Consider the following 23,347-nt stretch of genomic DNA (forward strand, 5'->3'; position numbering starts at 1 on the left):
CACCTTAGGAGAGTGACAAGTCACACTTTTAGGGAAAATGTAGTGAATCTATCTAGGGGGTCACATCCAGTCCCTGATGACCCAAACCAGAGGCTACCTGCTTTGAGAAACAGGTTAAGATTCATCTCTACTCCACTCAAAGCAAATTCCAAGGCTAGCCAAGCACCCACAGGGCTTAGTTGAATCTTTTTTTTTTTTTTTTTAAGATTTATTTATTATATGTAAGTACACTGAGGCTGTCTTCGGACACACCAGAAGAGGGCGTCAGATCTCATTACAGATGGTTGTGAGCCACCATGTGATTTCTGGGATTTGAACTCAGGACCTTCAGAACAGTAGTCAGTGCTCTTAAACGCTGAGCCATCTTTTCAGCCCATAGCTGAATCTTAAAAATAAAAAAACCCAAACTTTGTGTTTTATCTCCATGTCTGGCTGAACACGTGTGTGCTAGGTGCTCAGAGGGCATCAGGTTCTCTGGAACTAGATTTGGGAACCCAACCTAGGTCCTTGGGCTCTAACTGCAGAGCCATCTTTGCAGCCCTGAAACGACTTCCCAATTGTTTCAGACTCTCAAGCAGAGCCTTACTACACAGCTCATGCTGGCCTCAAACTCATGATCCTCCTGCCTCAGCCTTCCTGGGGTTAGAGGCATGTGCCTACCAGGCAGAGCGCAGAGTTCTCAATCTACCTAGCACCTGCCTCCCTGCCCCCAAAATCAGGACCCACCAAGAGATGAATTGCTTAGTTTCCTGGGGGGTCACAGCGCAGCCCTCAAATGGAGCCTTCTCCATCAGGCCAAGATGAGGTTAAAAGGCCAGAACCCACCAGAAGAAAGGAAGCAGCAGTGGCAGCTGGTGAGTCACACAGCCACTTACCCTCTGGACAGACAGCTGTTACTTTCCTTCCGTGGGAAACTAAAGGACAGGAATATAGAGCCTGTATAAATACAGACACACACACAGCCATTTACAAGTGTGTATGTGTATGTGTGTGTGATGGTGTGAATGTAGAGGTCAGATGACAAACTGTGGGAGTTGGTTCTCTTGCTCTACCAGGTCCTGGGAACTCACTCTCTTCATCAAGCATCTTACAGACATGCTGTCCGACCGACCCTAGTCTGTTTTGTTCTGTTTTCTTCCTAAAAGAAAAACACTAGCAACACCAGTTTAGCACGGGTGCTCATGCGAAGTCCCGGGACAGCCAGACCCCTGAGTCCCCCTGCCCCCACCAGGAGTGGTACTTTCATACCTAATCCAGATGGAAAAAAATCACACGGACACCAAGTTTTCATGGGACAACCCTCTGTTTATTTGATTAAACAAAAATAAAATAAGCTGCATAGGGACACTTTTAAAGTCCAAAGAGACACCGGCTTTGTTTTAAGGCTGCAGTAGCTGATACAGCATCTCCTTGCTACTCCCCCAGCCTTCTCTGTGGACCACAGAGATACATTCAGAAGCCGCTTAGCTCACAGGAGGTTTGGAACGCTCTTCCACTGGCTCTTCACCCGCTCTCGTTGCCCGTCATGCCTGCGGCTGGCAATAGTAACATTTAAGGTTTTAAAGGTAAAAGCCCAACAAGGGGAGGAAGGGGCTTGCAAAAATAAAATAAAAAAAAAAAAAAAATACACTTTTGCCTTGAGGTTTAGGGGGAAATCCCCTTAGCCACCCAGTGCCGTGACAAGCTCCGAGAAATGCCACCACAATCCCAAAAGGGGCAGAGACACCGAGGGCTCTGCTGCCAGGGGAGGCGGTGTGTTCCTTCAATCAGCTTGTCCAGCGGAAGACACTTAACTTAGTCATCCTGGCATCAGGCAATGCCTCTGCGGTGTGCATTCACTTCTCTTAAACAAAAAGACCGAAGTGGGCCGTGTATTCTACAGTTACATAAAAGTTAAAGCTGCTGCTTCTCTTTTTTGGCTGACCAGGCATGAGAGCGCTAATGGACTGTATCAAACAAGATCCATTAAAACAAAACCGAACAACCAACCCTCCCACCCACAACTACTACACGTAACATGCTAGTTAAACATCGCTAAACCACCCACCCTCACCGGCAGACGTTAAGGGAAAAGGGGGAAAGACATTTATCACCCTAAAAAAACAAGAGAGCCCCACCCATACATGTGAGCAGTCTCCCTCTAAAGGAGAGCTACAGACTGCTAGGAGCACCAAGAACCAAAGCTGGTTACAGCACAAGTAAACGCGTTGCTGCCAGGGGCGCCAACATTCAGCCAGTGTGCTCTGAGATAGGTAAGGTACGACCTGAGCTCCTGAGTTAATACAATCATTAAAAGGGGTCTAAGACCAATGCAGATACAAAACAAACATTTAGAACCATTACTGGTTAAATGATGATGGAAAAACAGCCGTCCAGGCTGGATTGCTGACCCGTAACACCAGTTTTAAAAATAGACATTATTGAGGTATTTCTTCATGGTGACATTTATTTATAAACCCAAAACCCGATTAGTCCCGTGGTCTGCAGGATGCGCTCTCTCATCCAGGTAGACCAGAAGGTTACTGGGGAGGGACAAACAGGGAGAAAGTTAACAGTCCTGATAATGTGCTTCTCAATTTATCAAGTATTTAACAAACAAGAACAAAGGGAGGAGAGGGGGAACAACAAGTGTCAAAGTGTTGCCTTTGGTAGGAAGAACAAATCAAAACAAAAAGCAATACACACGTCACCGGTCACTGTAGACGGGCTACACCGCCGTGACGGGAGATTCTGCTGGGCACAGACAGCTTCAAATACAATCATGAAGTCAGAGACTCTCATTCCCTTCAAATACCTCATGCTTCCCACTAGACCTGTAGAGTTCCCACTAAAAGGGCACGCCTACAGACGCTCCTAACAGATAAAACGGCTTTCTCTTGAAGAGAAGAGAGACCTAAAGGCCTTTAATGGTGGAAGGTTCTCCATCCGGTCAGAGAAGCAGCTCCTACCGCTGTCTGCGGAACAGGATTTGTGGCAGGGAAAGCCAGACTGGCTGAGAACTACTTGGGTGAACGACGACACTGACCAGACAGCTCTTATTCAAGGTCAAACGTTTGTCTAAGAAATCAATCCTGCATCCCTGAACATCCCTGCATCTAGAGAGGGTCTCCCACATCCACACCCTCCCCACTGGATTAATACTAGCCCTTTTAAGACCCATCCGGTGCCGACGTGAGGTAGACAACTTTTTGCCAAAATTGAGGTAGAAAATCCATACTAAACAAAATCAGTGTGGTTAGGGGCGGTGTCCTGCCCTGTGACCCTGGCTCACACGAAGCCAGAGAAAGCCCCAGTCCTATGTAACTGTACACACATGATAGCATCATTTTCATACAGCCCCAGACTGTCAGAACCTCACTAGGAGAGATGTTCTAAATAAATACATTTTGGCACCACTGCGTGTGTGTGTATATTACACACACAGACACACACACAGACACACACACACGCGCACACACACGTCTTAAACAACAGGGAAAACAAGCCTAGAACTTTGGCATTCCTTTTAATACCTACCAGAACACAGCAACCTTAGAATCTTCCAAACCCAAGAAGACACACAGACAAGACAGTAATTGTGCTGCTTCAAGCTTAAAAGACTTCCCAACTCAAATGATTAAGCTTTGGCTTAACTACACCGAGACACTCTGGACCATCCAAAGTGTCTTCATCCCGGCAGCCTCTATGGCCCAACACTGTCCAGTTCTGTTTAGGGTACCCTTGTGTGCTTCCCCAGGTAAGTTAGACTTAACAAGGGTATTGATTGGAGGAAGTTTAGTGCACTAGGGGAACAGCCTAGACTACTAGGCTCAAACCAAGATAAGGAGTTACCTGCCAGCCATAACGGAGTACAGGTTTGGAGACTTCTCATGAACAAAAGTGATAGATTGGTGATGACCTTCAGATGATTATAGTTTTGGAATGTTAGGCAGGTGGCAACCAGGTGGTTAATACTCAAACTTAAGAAACTTCACTTCCAATGGGAATCTCCTGGTACCCACCCTCACCAGCTCCTGCCAGCTCCTGCCAGTTCCTGCCAGCCCCTGCCACCTGACCAGGGACCGCTACCCGTCAGTCGCTCACCGCAGTGACAGAAGGTTTCCGGCCAGCCAGCACCCACGGTGTCTCCTTCCTGAATCTCTTTCCTGTCGTACCTCAGAACTGGCTGCAGGTGCTCACCAAACATGGCTGGTGTCATGATATGGATCAGTCCATATCAAGGTACACTCTCCAAAGTGCTTAGCACCAATTCCCCCACCGGCTAGGAGTCCAATCTCAGGCGGCCACAATAAGCCACTTGTTTTAAAAACAAAAGTTCTCCAACTATGATCACAATTCCTTAGAAGCCAGCCCTTACACTGATCTGGATATAGAAAGCCACAGACCTCTAAGAACACATCTGCTGTGCTCTAAGCCCACACTGGTCTATCCATGTACTGATCAAGACCCAACCACAAGATGGGAACCTGGGCCGAGTTATCAGATCCTAAGTAAAATGTCAAGTATTTTGTTAGTCACCAGAAAAAAAGTTCTCACTGAACAGTCAGTCAGTCAATATTCCTGCCACAGGAGAGCTGTGAGGAGGAACACTGAACATGACTTCAATTTAGCATTGAAAATCGGCTTTCCCCAGCCACAATTAAAATCAGGTTTCTGAGAAGGTTGTCAAGATTCATTTGTTCAATTAGTGTCATTAAGAATGTAAAGCTAGTTCTATTGAGTGTTTAAAGGCAGTTTAAGATTGGGGGGGGGGGGGAGCGGGGGGGGGGCGGGGTGAGGCCTCCTGGGTTGTCCTGTTCTACAAAATTTTTAAAAATCAGTTTAACGCTTAAGTGACATAATAAAGGCTAAAGGGATATATAAACTGGGGAAGGACCCACTATTAAATTTTAAAAGGAGCTTGTAACCCTCTTTCACATCCCGAGAAACATGGAGATCAGCAGTTGAAGCTACCTTCGGGATTCCTTGATTGTGTACTATTCTCCCTGCTGAGACGGCCCCCCGCCCCCCAGCACCCGCCGCCACACTCAGATCACCCCGAAATCCTGAAATTCAAGTCATGTGAATGTGAAGGAACGTCGTAGCTCACACAGGCAAACTGAGCATCCCAAAGCAATTCGACTGAGCCCTTATCCTGTCCCCACCGCCTCTTCCTCTGTGGAGTTCCTGCCGTGCAATGGGGGTCAGAAACTGGGTTTTAGATCTATGTTGGGCAGTCTTCTGTCCTCTTTCAAATCTGGTCTGAGCTCAGTAGTGAGAATACAGAGAACCAGAGAACCGGGATGGGCCCTCATTCTCAGAGGTGAATGTCAAGAAGGCCCACTCTGTGGCTTACAATACATCAGACTTCAATGGGATGGGAGCCACAGGCCCCCAAGTTTCTATTCTTTGGTACAGGTTTTTTTCTTTTTTTTTTTTCTTTTTTTAAATAAAATAAAATTAAAAAAAAAAAAAGACATATACTGTGTCCTACACTTCCTGTTGGGTGGTTTGGTTTGTAAATCCTTTACATTCAAAGGCCTTTGGGGGAGGAACGGGGCTTTGTGTTAACCTTGAGGTCTGCCTCCACTCAGACTTAGGGAAGGTTCCTGAGAAACAGACCTGAGCCAAGGGTTAGGGAGTGAGGTGCTCCCACCAGTCAGACAATCTTCTACATTCCCTGAACTTCCAAAGCAGGAAAAAACATTGTGCTTCTCAAATCAAAGCTATCCCTTTGCCTACCACACCCTCACACATAGAGACGAGGTCCCCCGCCCTCCTGAACAGTCCCTGATGTGGGGGTGCCTCACTTCTCCAGCACCCCCCACTTCTGTGGCACCCTGGTCCACATCTGAAAAGCCCCTCTCTCTCTGAGAACAAGGTTAACTTATTTTCTTATACCTAAGTCTTTATAACAAACAACAAAAACACAGACACGTAACCTTTGCGAACACTTTCAACCTAGAGTCCTGAGCTAAATCGAGTTTCTTAGCAAACTGGGAAGAAATTTGCTTGGGATGTCTTGTGTCAAGTCCAGCTTTTCTCCTCAAGCAAAGATGGCTTTGAAACACAAACATGCACGCGTGTGCACACACACACTCCCACACACCCACCCTTCTTTACCAGATACAAAGATGAGACACCCGAAAATATGAATGGTCTGCTTTTCTAGGCTAGCAAGCCACAGCCATATCTCCTAGGGATGAGATGTCAGACACACTGAGGTAAACAGAGAAAAGCCCTGTTGCATCGATAAAAAAGAAAAGAGCAAACCACACACAACCTAACCCCACATAAACACAGTATTCTCAAGAACACAAATACACTACAATTATGAATTTTAAATCCTATCTTTCCAACATCTTATACTTCTCTTTTTTACTTAGTAGTTTTTGGGTTTCCTTGGCTCAATCTACAAAATGCATGCACCCCACCATATGCTTCCAGTGCCCTCAAGGTTGCAGGACCGCTGTCCTGTGCCTCCTAGGCCTTCAGGAGGGAAGAGGATGTGAGCCAAGAGGCTTGCCAGAGAGGGAAATGCAAAGAGTTGAGGTAGATAGAAATTATCACTTCACAGGCTCAAGCCCTGCACAGAGGAGAATTACATTCATCTGTAAAAAAAAAAAAAAAAAAAAAATTTAAGCTGAGGTAGGACTTAGGCAATGTTGTACTTTTGTTCTTAAAAAAAAAAAAATAATAAAAATAAAGGGGGGGAAAAAGAAAAAGAAATATCCCTGAGACGATTTCTTCTTTGAAATTCAAAAATGAGAGACACACACATGCACACCCTAAACACAGAAAACCCCAGAAGACACAATTAGAAGATGAGGATTCGATTGTTGCCAAAGTCCACCACGACGATCAATCCATCCGGGGTGACCGCGATACCTGAGGGGCGGTCCATCTGCCCGAAGCCACTCCCTTGAGCACCAAACTTGCACAGGAAGCTGCCATTGGCCTCAAACATCTGCACGCGGTGATTTCTGGAATCGGCTACGATGATTCTCCCTTCCTGGTCCACAGCCACACCCTGTGGTCGCAGGAACTGCCCATTGCCCGAGCCCTCCGAACCCAAGAAGCGGGCAGATTGGCAATCAGGGTGAATAACCAGAAGCCGGTGGTTGTTGAAGTCGGTGACTACCAGGTGACCTTCATTGTTGAAAGCCACGCCCCGTGGAGAGTCGAAGTGCTTCCAGAGAGATCCCTCGAAGCCGTACTTGTTCAGGAAGACCCCGTCCGGTCCGAACAACTGGATGCGATGATTCCGGGTGTCTGAAACGAGGATCTTGCCCTCAGAATTCACTGCTACATCCCACGGGTAGTTAAACTGCCCGTTCTTGGTGCCTTTCTCACCAAACTTAAGAAGGAACTGGCCCTCGAAGGTGAAGATCTGAATGCGATGATTGTCTTTGTCGGCCACTATGATCCTGCGGGAGGCGTCACAAGCCACCCCAGCCGGTCGGTCAAACTGCCCAGGACGAGACCCAAGGGTACCAAACTTGTGGTGGAAGGAACCACAGGGCTTAAACACCTGGATTCTGTTATTGCTTCGGTCAGCCACTATGATGAAACCCTCCTTATCAACACTCACGCCCCAGGGCCTGCAGAGCTTGCCCTCCCCGTCACCTTCACTGCCGAAGCTCAGCCCGGGGAGCCCGATGCCCACGTAGCTGCGGCCCGACTTGACCACGACCTTGAAGGGGCTGTTCTCTATATGCTGATTGTACAATGTCACCGACACCAAGTGCTCACCCTCAAGCTGGGGCCTGTAGCTCACTATGTAAGTACCATTCTGCTGGTCGCTCACTTCTGCACCAAACAGGTTTCCGTCGGGGCCGAGGACCACAACTGACATCAGGTCACCTCCCGAATGGCGGGGCTCACCATCGTGGTCGTAGCCCATGACAGTGAAAGAGGCCACCTTCCCCTGAAGGGCACGCTTGATGCCATCTCCTGTAGCCTTCGTGAGCGGGGCGAAGGCCCCGCTGCTGACAAAGCCAATAGACTTGAGGGCGAGGTACAGGGCCTGGTCAGGGGGCGTGAACATAATGCGGTCATCTTCTTGGGGCTGCAGGAGGCCTCGGATGGTCTTGAGCTCCTGCACCTGGGCCAGCATCCGGTCTCGGGCCAGCAGGATGTCCAGGGCGCGGCCCTCTTCCAGGACCTGCTGCACGGCGCTGATGGTGCTCTCCAGCTTGCTGAGACTCTGCCGCAGCTTCTCCACCTGCAGGAACAGAGACTTCGCCTTCACCTGCCGGATCTTCTCCACCTGAGGAGGGAGGAAAGAGACGCTTAGAACCAAGCACAGAGAGCAGAGTGTGGGGAACCCACGGCGATCTCGAGTGGAGGTGGAGATGGGAGATTATCACCTGACAAACAGAACAATTCCTTCCCTCCTTTCTCTTTTCTGCATTCAAACCCTAACAGACCCATCTGAGGTAGGCTGCCCCAGCCCCTGAGGTAAAAAGACCAGCTCACACACTTTGCTGAGGGGGAACCATCACCTCTTAGTGCTCTTAAGCTGAGAGCTACAGAAAACCGACTATGGACACAGGGGACGACTTTTCTGAGGTCTGGGCTTAAAAATTAAAGAAATTTAATTAAAAAAAAAGATTTATTTATTTATTTTATGTGTTTGAGTACATGCGTCTTCAGACACACCAGAAGAGGGCATCTGATCCCATTAGAGAAGGCTATGAGCCACCATGTGGTTGCTGGGTCTTGAACTCAGGACCTCTGGAAGAGCAGTCAGTGCTCTTAACCACTGAGCCATCTCTCCAGCCCCAAAATTATTTTAACTGTGCGTGTGCATGAGTGCAGGTGCCCAGAGGCCAGAGGCGCTGGATTCCTGGGAAGCCAAAATTCTGGTCCCATGGAAGTGTGCGCACACACATGTGCATGCTCTCTCATTCATCTCTCTCTCTCTCACTCACACACACACACACACTCTAGTTTGTTTCATGTTTTGTTTGGGGGGGGGGTTTCTGAGGGTAGGGTCTAATCACGTAGCCTTGACTAGCCTGCTGCACTTGAACTCACAGAAACCTACCTGCGCTGGGCTCCATAGGTTCAGTTACCTCAAAGACGTGTGCCCTCAGCACACCTAAACTCCAGATCTAGAGGGGTCCTATGCCCCTGCAGGCACCCAACTACATGCCCACACATTGTTTTTTTGTTTTTTTGTTGTTGTTGTTTTTTATTTAATTTTAAGGGTATTGAGGGGGGAGGGGGAACACACTACTAAGAAGCTATCTCTAACACAGTATTAGATCAAAACAAGCTATCCAAACTGGAGGCCTCTCTTATAAGTTAACCTTGTAACTCTGTGTTCAGAACAGCCAGAGAAGCAGGTTGCTCACCAGCAGAAAGGTAGCCATACCTGGGTAGAGGACACATAACCAGAAAGGCTACAATGCTGTACGGTAGGAGTCTTCCCAGCTGACTGTTATCTGAAAGCCCATCAGGATGCTCAGCTATCTTCAACAGGAAGGACGGATGGACAAACACAGACTCACTCCCCACACCCCCAAGTGGAGGCTTTACCACATGGGTCAAGAAGTGCAACCAGCCGGGAAACCCAAAATAAGGACAATTTCCTCCCCAGCCCTCTGCTAACAAGAGTTCTGATTGTCTGCCTTTGGCTAGCCTCCTTTCCCGAGTGCGCAACAGAAAACCTGCACCCCAGCCTTCCTGGCTCCCCGGGCTTTTCTGAAAGGATTTCTTGTTGTTCTGCTACGTGAGTGACACCCAGCATTCCAGGGACACCGCCCCCCTCAAACTTTCTGGAAAATTACCAACTCTTTCTAAATTTAGAGCTCGGGCCTCAGATCTTGAAAGGAGGCTCCTCCAGTGCAGTGCACGCCCCGCCCGAGGGAGCTGACTGGGGAAGCTGTGAGCCCATTTACCTTCCACAACAGCTCACACTCCCGATCCTCCAGGGCCTTCTTGTGGCGAGCTGTGACGGCCTTGACCTCAGACTGGACCACCTTCGCCTTCATCTCCACCTGTTCTGCCACAGTCTGGGCCTGCTCGATGCTCAGCTGCAAGAGCAAGCAAAACCTTGAGACATTGGAAGGGACATCACCTCCTACCTCACACACAGCAACTTCCAAGAGGCCTGTAGGGCTCGTGCTGGCTGGCACCCGAGGGTGTGTAACTGAGAGTTGCTGGCAAAGGCTGAGTCTCTTTGTCTCCGAAGTGGCACCTCCAGTGAGTATCAGACTATTAAGGAATACTCTTTAACAACAGGGTCACCGGCGTGGCTGCGTTTGTGTGGAATACTGGGAATGACGGTCAGCTGTAAAGTAGCTCTGAGCTTGCACGGATTTCCTGGACTTACTCCCCACACCTGAAGGCCTGAGAGGTCCCTCCCGAGGGCGCAGGGAGAGGGGCGGAGGTCAGTGGTCTCTCCGCCACGTGTGCATCATTTTCCAGCCATCTCTCCCAAGCCAACAATGTGCACTCTGGGAGCCTCACCTCAGCTAACCTAAGAAAACCCTCAATCGTGCCCTGCAGTCCGGGGCCTCCATCTTACGGCACCAGCCCCAGTACATCGGGAAGCTTTATCAGGCATATTGTTCATAAAAAATTAACTCGGACAGAAGGCTTGGTGTGTTCATTAATATTACATGAAGTGTGTCAAAAAAGCCGCAAGGATTTCTTTGAGACACGGAGGGACGAGATGGAGAGTCCGCCCTGACTGTCAGAGGAACCCGTTTTTTAGAGTAGATGATCCTACCCATAGGTATAAAAAGCAAGCGTGAGGCACAGATGGAGCTGAACCGATGGGAAGCAGTACACAGATACCTGCCTGGGCAGGACTCCATGGATACAAGATGGGATGTGCTACGACTGGGAGGGCTTCAGCACCTCAGGCTGGTGAGGTATTTTATGAAGGTAACCCAGGTTCAAATCTCGGCTCCTACTGGGTTCTAAGCAGGCATTTACTACAATCCTCTCAAACCTGGCCAGAGGCCTTCAAAGAAACCTGAGACAAACATGCAAAGAGCCAAGCTGCTGCCAGAGTCAAAACTACCACCAGGGACATTCTGCATCCAGAGTGCAACCACCAGAGTAGAATTCTCTTCCCCAAACTGGATGCAGTAGCAAGTGCCCTGCCCTGCCCTGCCCTGCCCTCCCCTCCCAACAGGGACTCCTACATGCTGGGCTGGATTAGAAGGAACACTGTGCAAGCCCCCTCAATACCCACTGACTCCCGAGCTCTCTCTGGCTCTAGGCAGACTGTATGCTTATGGCTGTACGTGGCTTGGGATGCCTTCTGGCTCCTTAAATTCTTCCCAACTTCAAGTTCAGCTTATGACGCTCTTCACTTTCTTCCCAAGGTTGAGAGCACCCAATGCCTGCCCTTCAGCTTACTGTCCCATCTTAATCCTTTTTTAAACAAAGGGTTTCAATTTAAGATTTGTTTTATGTCTGAGTGTTCTGCCTGAATGTATGCCTATGAATCACATGTATGCCAAATGCCAGCAAAGGTCAGAGGAAGGTATCAGACACTTAAGATCTGGCATTACGGATGACCATGACCTTGGATGCGCTGTGGCTTGAATCTGGGTCCCCTGCAAGAGCCGCTAGAGCCATCACCAACCCCTCCAGCTTCATCTTTGATTACTTGACCATAGTTTGTATGTGCTCAGCCCAGGGAGTGGCACTATTAGAAGGTATGGCCCTGTTAAGAGTAGGTGTGTGACTGACTGTGGGTGTGGGCTTTGAGACCCTCCTCTTAGCTGCCTGGAAGCCAGTATTCTGCCAGACAAAGACGTAGAACTCTCAGCTCCTCCTGCACCATGCTAGCCTGGATGCTGCCATGCTCCTGCCTTGATGATAATGGACTGAACCTCTGAACCTGTTGCAAGCCAGCTCCAATTAAATGTTGTCCTTATAAGAGTTGCCTTGAGCAGGGCAGTGGTTGCGCACGCCTTTATTCCCAGCACTTGGGAGGCAGAGACAGGTGGATTTCTGAGTTCGAGGCCAGCCTGGTCTACAGAGTGAGTTCCAGGACAGCCAGAACGACACAGAGAAACCCTGTCTCGTAAAAACAAAAAACAAAAAAGAGTTGCCTTGGTCATGCTGTCTGTTCACAGCAGTAAAACCCTAAGACATTACTTTTAATAAATGTACGTATGTGTACGTTCCTTTGAGTATAATAAGCACGTAAGTGCAAGTCCCTTCAGGGGTTAGATTTAGATAACTTGTTTCTAAACCGAGTCCTGAGGGTCCCCGTTTCCAGGCTGTTGGATCTGAAGCTCCCTGGCCGAAGAACCGCTCGCCACGAGCTTCCTTTGCCAGGTCCACGTGGGGGTGCACACCTCTAATCCCTGTGCTCACTTAGAGGCAGAGGCAGAGGTGGAGGCAGGTGGATCTCTGAGTTCAAGGCTGGCCTAGTCTTTATAGGGTTTCAGGGCAGTCAGGGCTACCTCCAGACCCTATTGTGTAGAATTTAATGACCAATCCCCTCTTTTCAGATGGGTCACTAACACAGAGACAGGGCAGGGTCTCTCCGTGTGGCTCTGGCTATCCGGGAACAAGAATGAGGAGGAGGAGGAAGAACAGGAAGAGGGAAGAGAAAGGGGAGGAAAAAAGCAAGCAGGAAAGACGAGCTATATGCAAATGAGGGGTGGTGCTTGCTGCCAAGCTGACAATGCAAGTGGTGGAAAAACACAAAATTGTCCTCCTCCGACCTTCCTCCATACGACCGTGTTGGTACATCATATTCCTACATACATAGCTACCTAATAAAACTACGTAGACCAGATAGATGGCTATCTAGTAAATTATAATATTTTATGTTAATGTGATACCATCTTTATGCCAATCATTATCTTTAAAGTGATTTTCAAAAAAATGTAACAACTGTGTCTTAGGGTTTTCAGGGCTTGATAAAAACCATGAGGACAATAACTAACTTGAGAAGGAGAGGCTGCCTGCACCATAGGCTTGCTCTCAGGCCGGTCTGCCGTAGGCATTCTCTCAGTTAAGGTTTTCTCTCTCTCTCTCTCTCTCTCTCTCTCTCTGTCTCTCTCTCTCTCTCTCTCTCTCTCTCTCTCTCTCTCGGACTCCAGCTTGTGTGCAGTTGACACAAAAGTAGTCAACACACTATACAAATGTCATGTTCAGGGACAAACTGACTCTCCTGCTGAGCAAGACCAGTAGAGGGCAGGAGAATGACTGCCTCTTTCACACAGGCATGGACAAGTGTGCTCTCCTGTGACGGTCTGAGTGTGTGTGTGTGAGAGTGTGTATGTGTGAGTGTGTGTGAGTGTGTTAGAGTTTGTGAGTATATGCGTTCATCCTAGCACGTCCCCAGAGATTTACTGCTGAGTGTACTGGAAGATCTGTTTCTTCCAACAGGTAGAAGGAAGTATAATGGCACCTGAACAATTACAAACCATTTGAGCAAGGGTCACAGCATTCCTAAGGATAATAAAAAAAGACTGTGTCGAGGAGGAGCAATGAATCTGTCCTGATCACATCCCAGCGGGTACAGGATCTGCAGGCCCTGCAATGAATGAACGAACGGGCTGGGAAAGTAACAGAGGTAGCAGAGCAAAGGACTCCGTGGCAGGCTTAGCAGTTAGAGATCTCCACTCCACAGAGCATTGTCTGTATTTTAAAAACATGCCTTTACTTTTGTGTCTGAGTGTTTGCACGAATGCCTGTGCACTGAAAGCCCGCTGTATCCACATAGGCCAGCAGTGGGCCCGGAGCTAGACAGTTTTAAGTGGGATAAGAGGAAGGTAACTTGGACATTTATTTCCAGAAAAGATGAGAACCCAGGGCAGGCTGACTCTGCACTCCGGGTCTAACTCCTGAGCGGCAGCTGTGTGGGTTAGGTTGGGATGAAACTGTTTCCAAGGTACAGCCAGGAACTTGGCTGCTCGAAGACTCTCAGATTGGGAACAGGACACCCCTACAGTCCACCGTGTTAATCACAGCTAGCAATTTAACAGTCACTTCTCTGTAACTCCAGGGTTCAATGCTGCCTCCTGCCTCTATGGGTCCTGAGCAGTCACATGGCTTTCCAGGCAAAACACTGACATACACAATTCAATTTCTGAACTTTAAACTTGTCAAAACAAAACAAAAGTCCACTGCCACCACCAACTCTGTTCAGTGGGCAAATGTGCTTCCTGCCAAGCTCAGTTCCTGGGACCTGCAAACAGATTCCTTCAAGCTGTTCTCTGACCTCCACAACCAACCATACCACCACCACCACCACCACCACCACCACCCCAATAACAACAACAGATCTAACCACATCCAGGACCAAAATATTACATCTCCAGGAGGGGGGGAAAAGAGAGACAAGATAAAAGCAACCCGAACCCAGACCCCTCGAATGCATTATTGCATTGAACAGACCTCGCAATGCTGGGGGTTGAGGGTTCTCTTTCCAGGACAATCTTAATGTTCAAGGACTTTTTGTTGTTGCTTGTTTGTTTTGTTTTGCTTTTTTTCTGAGACAGGGTTTCTCTGTATAGCCCTGGCTGTCCTGGAACTCACTTTGTAGACCAGGCTGGCCTCGAACTCAGAAATCCGCCTGCCTCTGCCTCCCGAGTACGTTCAAGGGCTTATTATCAGTCTCCCAAGGCAAGCTGCAAACCCAGTGGAAATCCAGGGACTCTGACTGCCAGTCACTGGACATAGAAAGAACTTAAGTAATTTAAAAAAAAATAAAAATGGTGGTCCACACGTTTAATTCCAGCACTTAAAATCTGTGAGTTCGAGGCCAGCCTGGTCGGGACAGCCAGGGTTGCACAGAATAACCCATCTCAAAAAAAAAAAAAAAAAAAAAAAAAAAAAAAAAAAAAAAAAAAAAAAAAAAAGGAGAAAAAACAAAACAAAAAAAAACTTGCCAGGAAAGAGTCCAACTATTCAAGAACACCAGCAAATTGTGAAAGTCACAGGTAGGCTGGTAGGCCAGCCAGGCTTCATATGTGATGGTTACAACAAGACAAAAATTCCTGGGGCAGGAGAGATGGCTCAGTGGTTAAGAGCACTGACTGCTCTTCCAGAGGTCCTGAGTTCAAATCCCAGCAACCACATGGTGGCTCACAACCATCCATAATGAGATCTGACGATCTCTTCTGGTGTGTCTGAAGACAGCTACAGTGTACTTACATATAAATAAATAAATCTTAAAAAAAAAAAAAAAATCCTAGCTCTGAGTCTTGGCAGCACAATGCAGGGTCATAGCTGGGACTCCACAGTGAGCAGTCTTTCTACGCTCTGATCCTTGTACCTTCAAGGTTGTGTGTGTGTGTGTGTGTTGCTGTAGAAGCCATTAAGGGGAAATCAAAGCTCCCACCCACCCTACAGCAGTCAGTGCCTGGCCTAAACACAACCATACTCAGGCACCAGAGAAAACTTTCTGTAAGGAAGAAAAGAATTTTATTAAGGGACTTTTGAAAACATAAATTAATGGGCTGGAGAGATGGCTCAGCAGTTTAGAGCAATGACAGCTCTTCCAGAGGACCTGGGTTCAATTCCCAGCAACCACACGGCAGCTCACAACTGCCTATAACTCCAAGATCTGACACCCTCACACAGACATACATGCAAGCAAATAAAAAATGCTCATAAGAATTTATTTAAATATATTTAATTATATAAGCATGTATGTGCATATATATGTGTGTGTGTAGATATATGTATATGTATATGTATATATAATGAAGGGCCCCATTCTATGTAATACATCGTGACTGCCTCTCCTCCCTCTCATTCATATTAGGAACAGCATGTTATTTTATGTCTGAGAGATGTGCATGTGTCCAGATGTGCATGTGTCCAGATGTGCATGTGTCCAGATGTGCATGTGTCCAGATGTGCATGTATCCAGATGAATGCGAAGCAGGGCATCAAATCAAAGAGCTGCCCACTTTCAGTGCTGGGATCTAAAATTCAAATTTTAAGAAACTCTGCAGAAAAAATAACTCGACTCACAGAAGGGTCATGCTGAGCACATACCCTGCTACGTTCTGTATGAAGTTTGTTAAGGGTTTCTTAAGAAACTCCACAATGACTATTAATTTCATGTAGGATCCATCAAATTCAAGGTCAATATGAACTGTTTTATCTTAAAATGGCTTGAGTCAGGGCCGGCTACTGGCCGGTACTTCTAGTGCCTGTGTTTGAGCTCACTGTGTGTTCTTGTGGTTTTAGCCTTTCTAGGCTGTTCCTGAGAGATGTCTACTGCATAGCTAGACAGTCTTGGGGTGTGTGCTGAATAAGCCATCCCTGTTTAACTGAGATGGGAGTTTGTGTGGGTTGTGGGGAGACCCTAACACTCTGCCTCTGAGTACTGGGATTAAAGGCGTCTGTCTGTGCAGCACCTCCACTGCCCGGGCTTCCAGTAAGTATTCTTAACCACTGAGCCACACGTCTGCAGTGCCTACAGAGACCAGAAGATGGAGTTTGGTCCCCTGGAGCAATGTGCACCACCCTATTCGTGGTGTGGGGTGTGAGTGGGGGACCAAACCTGAGTCCTCCTTGAGAGTGACAAGAGCCTTAACAGATGGCGACATTTACACATCTGGTGAGTAGACCCAATTAGTGGATCAGTACCTGACCCATCTTCCCAGGCCTTGGGTACCAAAGGATAGTCACACATATATTCCATGTGCAAATTCAAACACTCTCACAGCAAAACAAAAGACATGGTCAGGCCTAACAACGCACACCCCCAAACCCCCAGCACTCAGAGCAAGCACGGAGGATATTCTGCGCCAGCCTGGATGAATTTACACTGCACTACACCGTGTAAAAACAAACGCCAACCAAACAGATGTACTATGCCTAGTACAACTCTATGCCCTCTAAGTGCTCTTCCCAATGACTTTCGCAATGTGTGCTCTTGTGACTTAAACAAGGACGACTCCATCCACATACAGTGTCACACACCATGACCTCTTCCTGGTTCCTACAGAGAACTCTATTTGGTCTTAACCAATAGCCCAGGTGCAAACATTTGTATGCTGTAAAAACTGGGCCACACCAACCTTCGCTCCTGGGGGACAATCATTTTCTGTGGTTCATGCGGGAAATAAACAATAGATTTAGCAGTCATGGCTTCAGGAAAGCCAGCTGACCTCATCTTTTAGCTGCCCCAACCCCACGTTGGCTCCTCAGGGAAGAAGCACTCAGAGCCCAGTTAGGGGGCATGCTCACATTGGGGGGGGGGGGGGGGGGTGTTCCTGTGCAGGTGTATCCATTAGCATAATATGCCTCCATCCCAGTGCAGGCACCCACCTGGTACCCTGCTCCTCTACCCAGCATGCCTCACGATCTCCAGACCAACACTGGATACTGATCACCAACTAATATTTGGCCTCCATGGTCTACACCTGGGGTTTCTGCTTAGCCTGAGCAAAAATCTCCTATCCCTCTCCTCTTCCTTAGCCGAAAGCACGTGAGATCTCCTTATTTAACCACCCACTTGAAGCACCTCCTTAAACAGCAGAGACAGGAGGATCCCTGTGAAGATGAGGTCAGCCAGGTCTATAAATCAAGTTCCAGAATAGTCAAGAGTCAATAGAAAGGTCCTGTCTTGGGGTTGGAGAGATGGCTCAGCGGTTAAGAGCACTGTAGGGTAGGCTCTTCCAGAGATCCTGAGTTCAATTCCCAGCAACCACATGGCGGCTCACAACTCCTCGTAATGGGATCAGATGCCCTTTTCTGGTATAAATAAATAAATCTCTAAAAGAACAAAAAAAGAAAAAAGAAGAAGATCCCGTCTCAATTAAAAACAAAACACCAGGGGGAGGAAGAGGGAATTTAAGATACAAAGATCTAGGAAGTGGGACAGGTGACTGCAGCTCTCCTTGCCTCAGGTCAGAGGCAGTGGCCAGGGACACAGTTAACCAGAAGACAGGGCAAAACAGTTTTTAGAGAATCCTAACTTTTTAACAGTACAAGAGAAGACACTGGGCACGAGATCTGTGGAAGCGAAATCGTGTTGTCACGAAGCAGAACTATGGAGACACAATAACTTAAGACAGGGCACTACACAGGCCTTTTGTTTTTTGTCTTGAGACCGGACCTCATGTGGCCAAGGCTTGCCTGGAATTCCAGAGTTCCAGGTCAAGGGGCAGTCCCCTGAGCTGCTGAGGCATTTTCAAAGAAGGCTGGAGAGAGGGCTCATTGCTTAAGAGCAATTCCTCTTGCAGAGAACCCAGATTCGGGTCCCTGTGCCTGTATGGCAAATTTAAAATATCTGTAACTCCCAGTTCAGGGGTGGGGGATCTAATGCCCTCTTCTGGCTTCCATGGGCACTGCACACAGAGACAAACACATGAAGTAAACTAAAAATCTTAAAAAAAAAATGGATAAAATAAAATACCAATCCTGGTGGCAAGATCTGACACACCAGCAACAAATACAAATTCTTTAACCTGTATATAAACAACAGGCTTTATCAGGAGGGAAAAATAAAATCCACCTGCCTCTGCCTCCCGAGTGCTGGGATTAAAGGTGTGCACCACCACCGCCCGGTGACTTAAAAATTTCTTGCTTGAATATTTTAAAATGTAAACAAGAAGCTTCCCACAGGTTTCTTGTCTTAAAAAAAAACCTGTCATGATTTCCTAAGCGCTTGACAGGTAGAATAGCAGGCAAGAAGACTTAACATCCATCAACTATACATAATATACACCGCTGCATAGCAATGTGGGAGAGCTGCTTCAGTTCTCAAACGGTCATGCATGTCCCTACCCAACCATAAAAGAACAAACATTCAAATTACAAGGACTTATGACCCAGGGACAGTTGCAAGACACGGAACATCAAATGCCCTGTGTTCAGGACTCAGCCTTCAATTAGTCAATCTGTGCACCAAATACCCAAACGGCTAAAGAAGATGAAGTGTCCATGCTCTCTACTGTCTCAACAAAAACCAATGCTTGCTAGCTTCAGGGAAAAGCTGAAACAACCAGCAAAGTAACCCAGTAACTCGCAGCATCCTCTGGACACTGCTAGGAGCCCTAGAGACCTCAGTAGCCGGGGTGTCAAGCCCTTCTTGTCTTTAGTCTCCAGTCCATGAGTCCAGGCAGTTCGTCTGCCTACCCACCTTCCACAAGAGAGGTCTGAGTCAATGAGATAGGTGACTGACCTGGAGAGCCTGGCGGCCCTGCTGGGCATCAGCCAGCAGCTGGATGGTGAGTGCCCGAGAGTCCTGCAGGGCATCCTGGAGGTAGGCGAAGCTGTGGCCACCGTGGCGGCCCAGCGTGCACTCTCTGCAGATGGGGACAGAGCAGGTGTCACAGTAGAGATGCAGGACCTGTGGACCAGAGAGACGGGTGTGAACAGAGTGGAGACAGCCCAGTCCTCCTCCAAACAGTGTGTACCCCTCCCCCCTCAAGACAGGCAGAACTGTCACAATCGTTACCCACTGTCCTCCCCTGCATGTCCGATGCCTCAAACCCAGGTGCCGTACATATCCCATTCCAGCCTGAGTCAGATCACAACCCAGACACACAGAGTCAGAGATCATAGAGACAGTCTAGGGGGCTTAAGCAGGGAGGAGTTCCTGTGTCTCAACAGATCTAGAAAGTTCTATGGTTCTCTGCTCTGGGATTGGCGGTCTGTGGTCACGCTGTATGTGAAGCAAGGTCAAGAAGCAGTACGGTGAGCCGGGCGTGGCGGCTCACGTCTTTAATCCCAGCACTCGGGAGGCAGAGGCAGGCAGATTTCTGAGTTCGAGGCCAACCTGGTCTACAAAGTGAGTTCCAGGACAGCCAGGACTACACAGAGAAACCCTGTCTCGAAAAACGGGGGGGGGGGGGGGGGGGGGGGCGCGCAGTACAGTACTTCCCAGCCCTCCCTCCATCAGGCGGCCAGTCTATCTCCTGGGCACTCCAGCATCTATGGGAGGAAGCATCCGGAACTAAGGCCAAATGCTAACAGTAAGGTCAGCCTGCCCAAGTGAACAGCTTCCTTAAGAGCCCATGAGCTGGGGGAGAGAAGGGCTGGACACCCCTCACCTGCTGACAGGCAAGAGGCTCTCGGGAGAGAGGGCTCAGCATGGAAACCAGCCATGCTCCTCCCTCAGTTACTGTCTCTTGGATTGATTTCACGAGCAGCTGGGGGCGAGGGGAAAGCTGCCACAGGGACACGAGGAATCAATGTGTAAGCTGGATTCCTTGCCACCGGCAGCAACACATTTAAATCTCCACATGAGGACAGGAGGTGTGGGGGGGGGGGCCCTCTCAGAACCACACAGCAGGGGCGCTCCAAGCCTAGCTCAGGGCTGGCTACCCCACCCACAACAAAACACTTCAAGAGTCTTGGACCCAGTAGCCAGGAAAAGATGGGAGACAGCTTTGAAGGCTGAAGGAGGGAGGGGCTAACAGAAAACAATTTAGACAGAGATCCCCAGAGTGGAGCTGGGAAGACCCACAGTGAGGGGAATGCTGTTTCCTGTGCCGGTTTGTCCCCCTCGCGGGTGATTTGAGGGGTGACATGTGCTGTGCTGTCCCACTAGGGCCTGTAAGTTACTGGTAATTTATCCTGCATCCAGAGATAGGCGATTTGGGAATACCTTTTTTTTTTTTTTTTAAATCTCACAGAGAAATGGATCAGATCTTTTGTTGGGTCTGCACAAGGAAACGTGACTGAGTAACCAATTTTAATCACTTTTTAGCCAACACTGTAGACTAAAGCCTTCAGCAGCAGCAACCACTTTTAAAGTAAGTCTATCCTGTCAGACTCAGGGAGAGAATCCCAAATAACCAGCAAGACGACGCTCGGCTCAATGAATCTGGAGCAATCCCTAGTAAGTTTCCATGTGGGGATAGAGCGAATCTACTGGGCTAGGCAATCCTGCCACATTCCCTCCCTCAGCCCCCTCCCCCTCCCCCTCCTAAGGGAAGAAAGGAATAACCCTCCCCCCCCTTAACCTCCCTGCCGCCGCCAGCCGCTCCCCCAAAGGGCTGTGTGGAAACCTCCCACCAGAAGGTGCAGTTTACACTGAAATAGTGGACTCAGGCACCCTTGCTTTCTCCAGATGTAGTGAAAGCAACTGACTCTCCGAGACCAGAGGTCAGCACACCCCAGGCTCCTGAGCCAGGACACCTGTCCAGTGACTTCCTCTGCCTGCCTTGAACCTCCCTCTAAACTGGGAAACAAATGGGGTCTGACTTGCTACCTCAGGAGACCCTTTCCAGCCTTCAAAATCTCAGGAGCCGGCCTGTCTGGGGACGGACAACAGGAAGCAAAAAGCTTCCAGGTAATTCTGGGCTGAGATAAGAAACTGGGCTCCAAACTGAAACTGTCCAAACGTTAGGAAACTCCCAGACCTTTAGGCCTGGTGGACCCTGCAACGGGGCTTCCGTGATGCCAGGCACAGGAGATCCCCTGAGGCCTCAGAGTAAGCCCCGAGGAAGCACTCTGCAAATATGGGAAAGAAATCCCGGCCAGAGCAGGCGGTGGTGTCAGAACAGCCCAGATGCTTCTTAAATGAGTCAAAGGGTGTCTGCCATGAAACGTGGCCCGGACTCGGGTCACGACGGATGGGAGCCAAGTCCGGATGCGCTGTGAATGCAGACAAGCTGGGCTGAGGAGGGGCGGTGGCACCCAAGTGGCGAGGAATAAAACCTACATACAGATGCATACAACAGCCTCCTCGTGCTCATAACTAGGAAACTACAATTTTAAAATGCATTTTTAAATCGTTACGTTTTAAATCAAAACTTAAGACCATGCAACTTTAGGGTGGCAAAACCATAAAATAAGAACAATTTTAAGTCTTCTAGTTATGGATTGGAGTTATATTTTTAGACTATCTCACACTTATCTACCTGCCATTTCTAAGACTAGGGAGGTAGAATTTTAGAACTACATATATTCAATGAATGAGGAAGGTCGCTCCGAAAATCGATCAACAGTTACAGTTGGATGATCAGTTGCGACTGGCGGCTCAGGAGAGGACTTGGGGATTTGAGGTGCTGCCTGCCAAGCAAGGCCATGGGTGTCTGATCCCAGGACCCACATGTGGGCAGAACAGACTCCACCAAGTCTCCATACAACCTACCCCTAAACCAAAAAATGTAATTTAAAAATAAACGGGGGTGGGGGACTTTTGGTATAGCATTGGAAATGTAAATGAGTTAAATACCTAATAAAAAATGGAAAAAAAAATAAACGGGGGGCAGGGGATCCTTATTAAGAAAAATGGAACAGAGTATACAGATAAGAGCCTGTGCCCCCACCCCGCAAAAGTGGCAGCCACTACAGGGAAGCAGAAAGGGAAGGGGTGGAGTCCGCTGGTGGCAGAAATTCCAGGGCCTACGTGCCGCCTGTTTGGGGCTACCCCGGCAGATGCATGGACACGCCCCCTCGAGCCTGGCGACAATCTGGCTGCTCTAGCTAAATGGAGCTAGCCTGACCTCTGACCCTCCAAGTGACCACCCCCTTCCCTGCCCCCAGCTTCTAGAACGTCCCACCTCTCCCAGCCTTCCTCTCCCAAAATTTCTAAAATACCAAGCAGAGACAAAGACCAAGGAATGTGGGCCCAGCAGGAAAGGAACGGGGGTGGAGTGGAATGGGGAGTGGGGGTGGGGAAGACTAAAGAAAATAAATAAATAACAACACAAGGTAGGCAGGCAGGCCTATGTACCTCCTGAAATAAAATGCTTTGTTGGTGAACACACACACACACACACACACACACACACACACACACACACACGATTTTTTCAGTCCTCCATCCGGCTCAAGCCGGGACACACATATTGGAGGACATGTTGGGGAAACAGGAGCAATGGTTCTAAGCCCAGGGACCCTCATCAGCGAGGAATATTAAATACAGGGGGAAAGCCCAAAAGCCGTGATCGCCACGTAATCTCAAGTTTGTCAAAATGTCTCGACTGAAGTACATTATCAACCTCTGTTTATCGTTTACTTATTTAAAACTTTTTAAGTCTGTTTCTCCTTCAATGTCACTTGGTCTCTCACAAAGGAAGGCTCAGGCACACACTGGCCATCGGCCAACCTTCCCAATCCATGCGCTCTGTGTGTTGCACACGTGCCAGAGACTTGCTTCAAAAATCATAAACCAAGCTCGGGAGCCAAGAAAACCATCAGCTAAATAAAGAACATCAGAACCAGGGCTCGGCGGTTCAGAACACCGACTGCTCTTCCTGAGGTCCTGAGTTCAAATCCCAGCAACCACATGGTGGCTCACAACCATCTGTAATGAGATCTGGTGCCCTCTTCTGGTGTGTGTCTAAAGTCAGCTAGAGTGTACTCCTATAAATAAAAATAAATAAATCTTTTAAAACAAAAACAAAACAAAAACAAAAGGACCATCAGACCCGGGCTTTATGGCCTGGCTGCTGTGGATCAGTGGGTGAAG

The 23,347-nt window shown here is 48.4% G+C and overlaps 1 protein-coding gene across 1 annotated transcript in view; it reads right to left on the reverse strand.

The window, feature by feature from the left end:
* Positions 1-5,419: 5,419 nt before the first annotated feature.
* The window catches only part of Trim71 (tripartite motif-containing 71), a 53,102-nt gene continuing 35,174 nt past the window's right edge, over positions 5,420-23,347 (reverse strand). Inside the window, exons 2-4 of the mRNA NM_001042503.2 lie at positions 19,106-19,273; positions 9,885-10,019; positions 5,420-8,248 (exon numbers count right to left, since the gene is read on the reverse strand). Coding sequence (NP_001035968.1) covers positions 6,797-8,248; positions 9,885-10,019; positions 19,106-19,273 — 1,755 coding nt within the window. The 3' untranslated portion in view covers positions 5,420-6,796. The remainder of the gene's footprint in view (positions 8,249-9,884; positions 10,020-19,105; positions 19,274-23,347) is intronic.

This window comes from Mus musculus, chromosome 9 (assembly GCF_000001635.26).
Source record: "Mus musculus strain C57BL/6J chromosome 9, GRCm38.p6 C57BL/6J".
Lineage (NCBI taxonomy): Eukaryota > Metazoa > Chordata > Mammalia > Rodentia > Muridae > Mus > Mus musculus.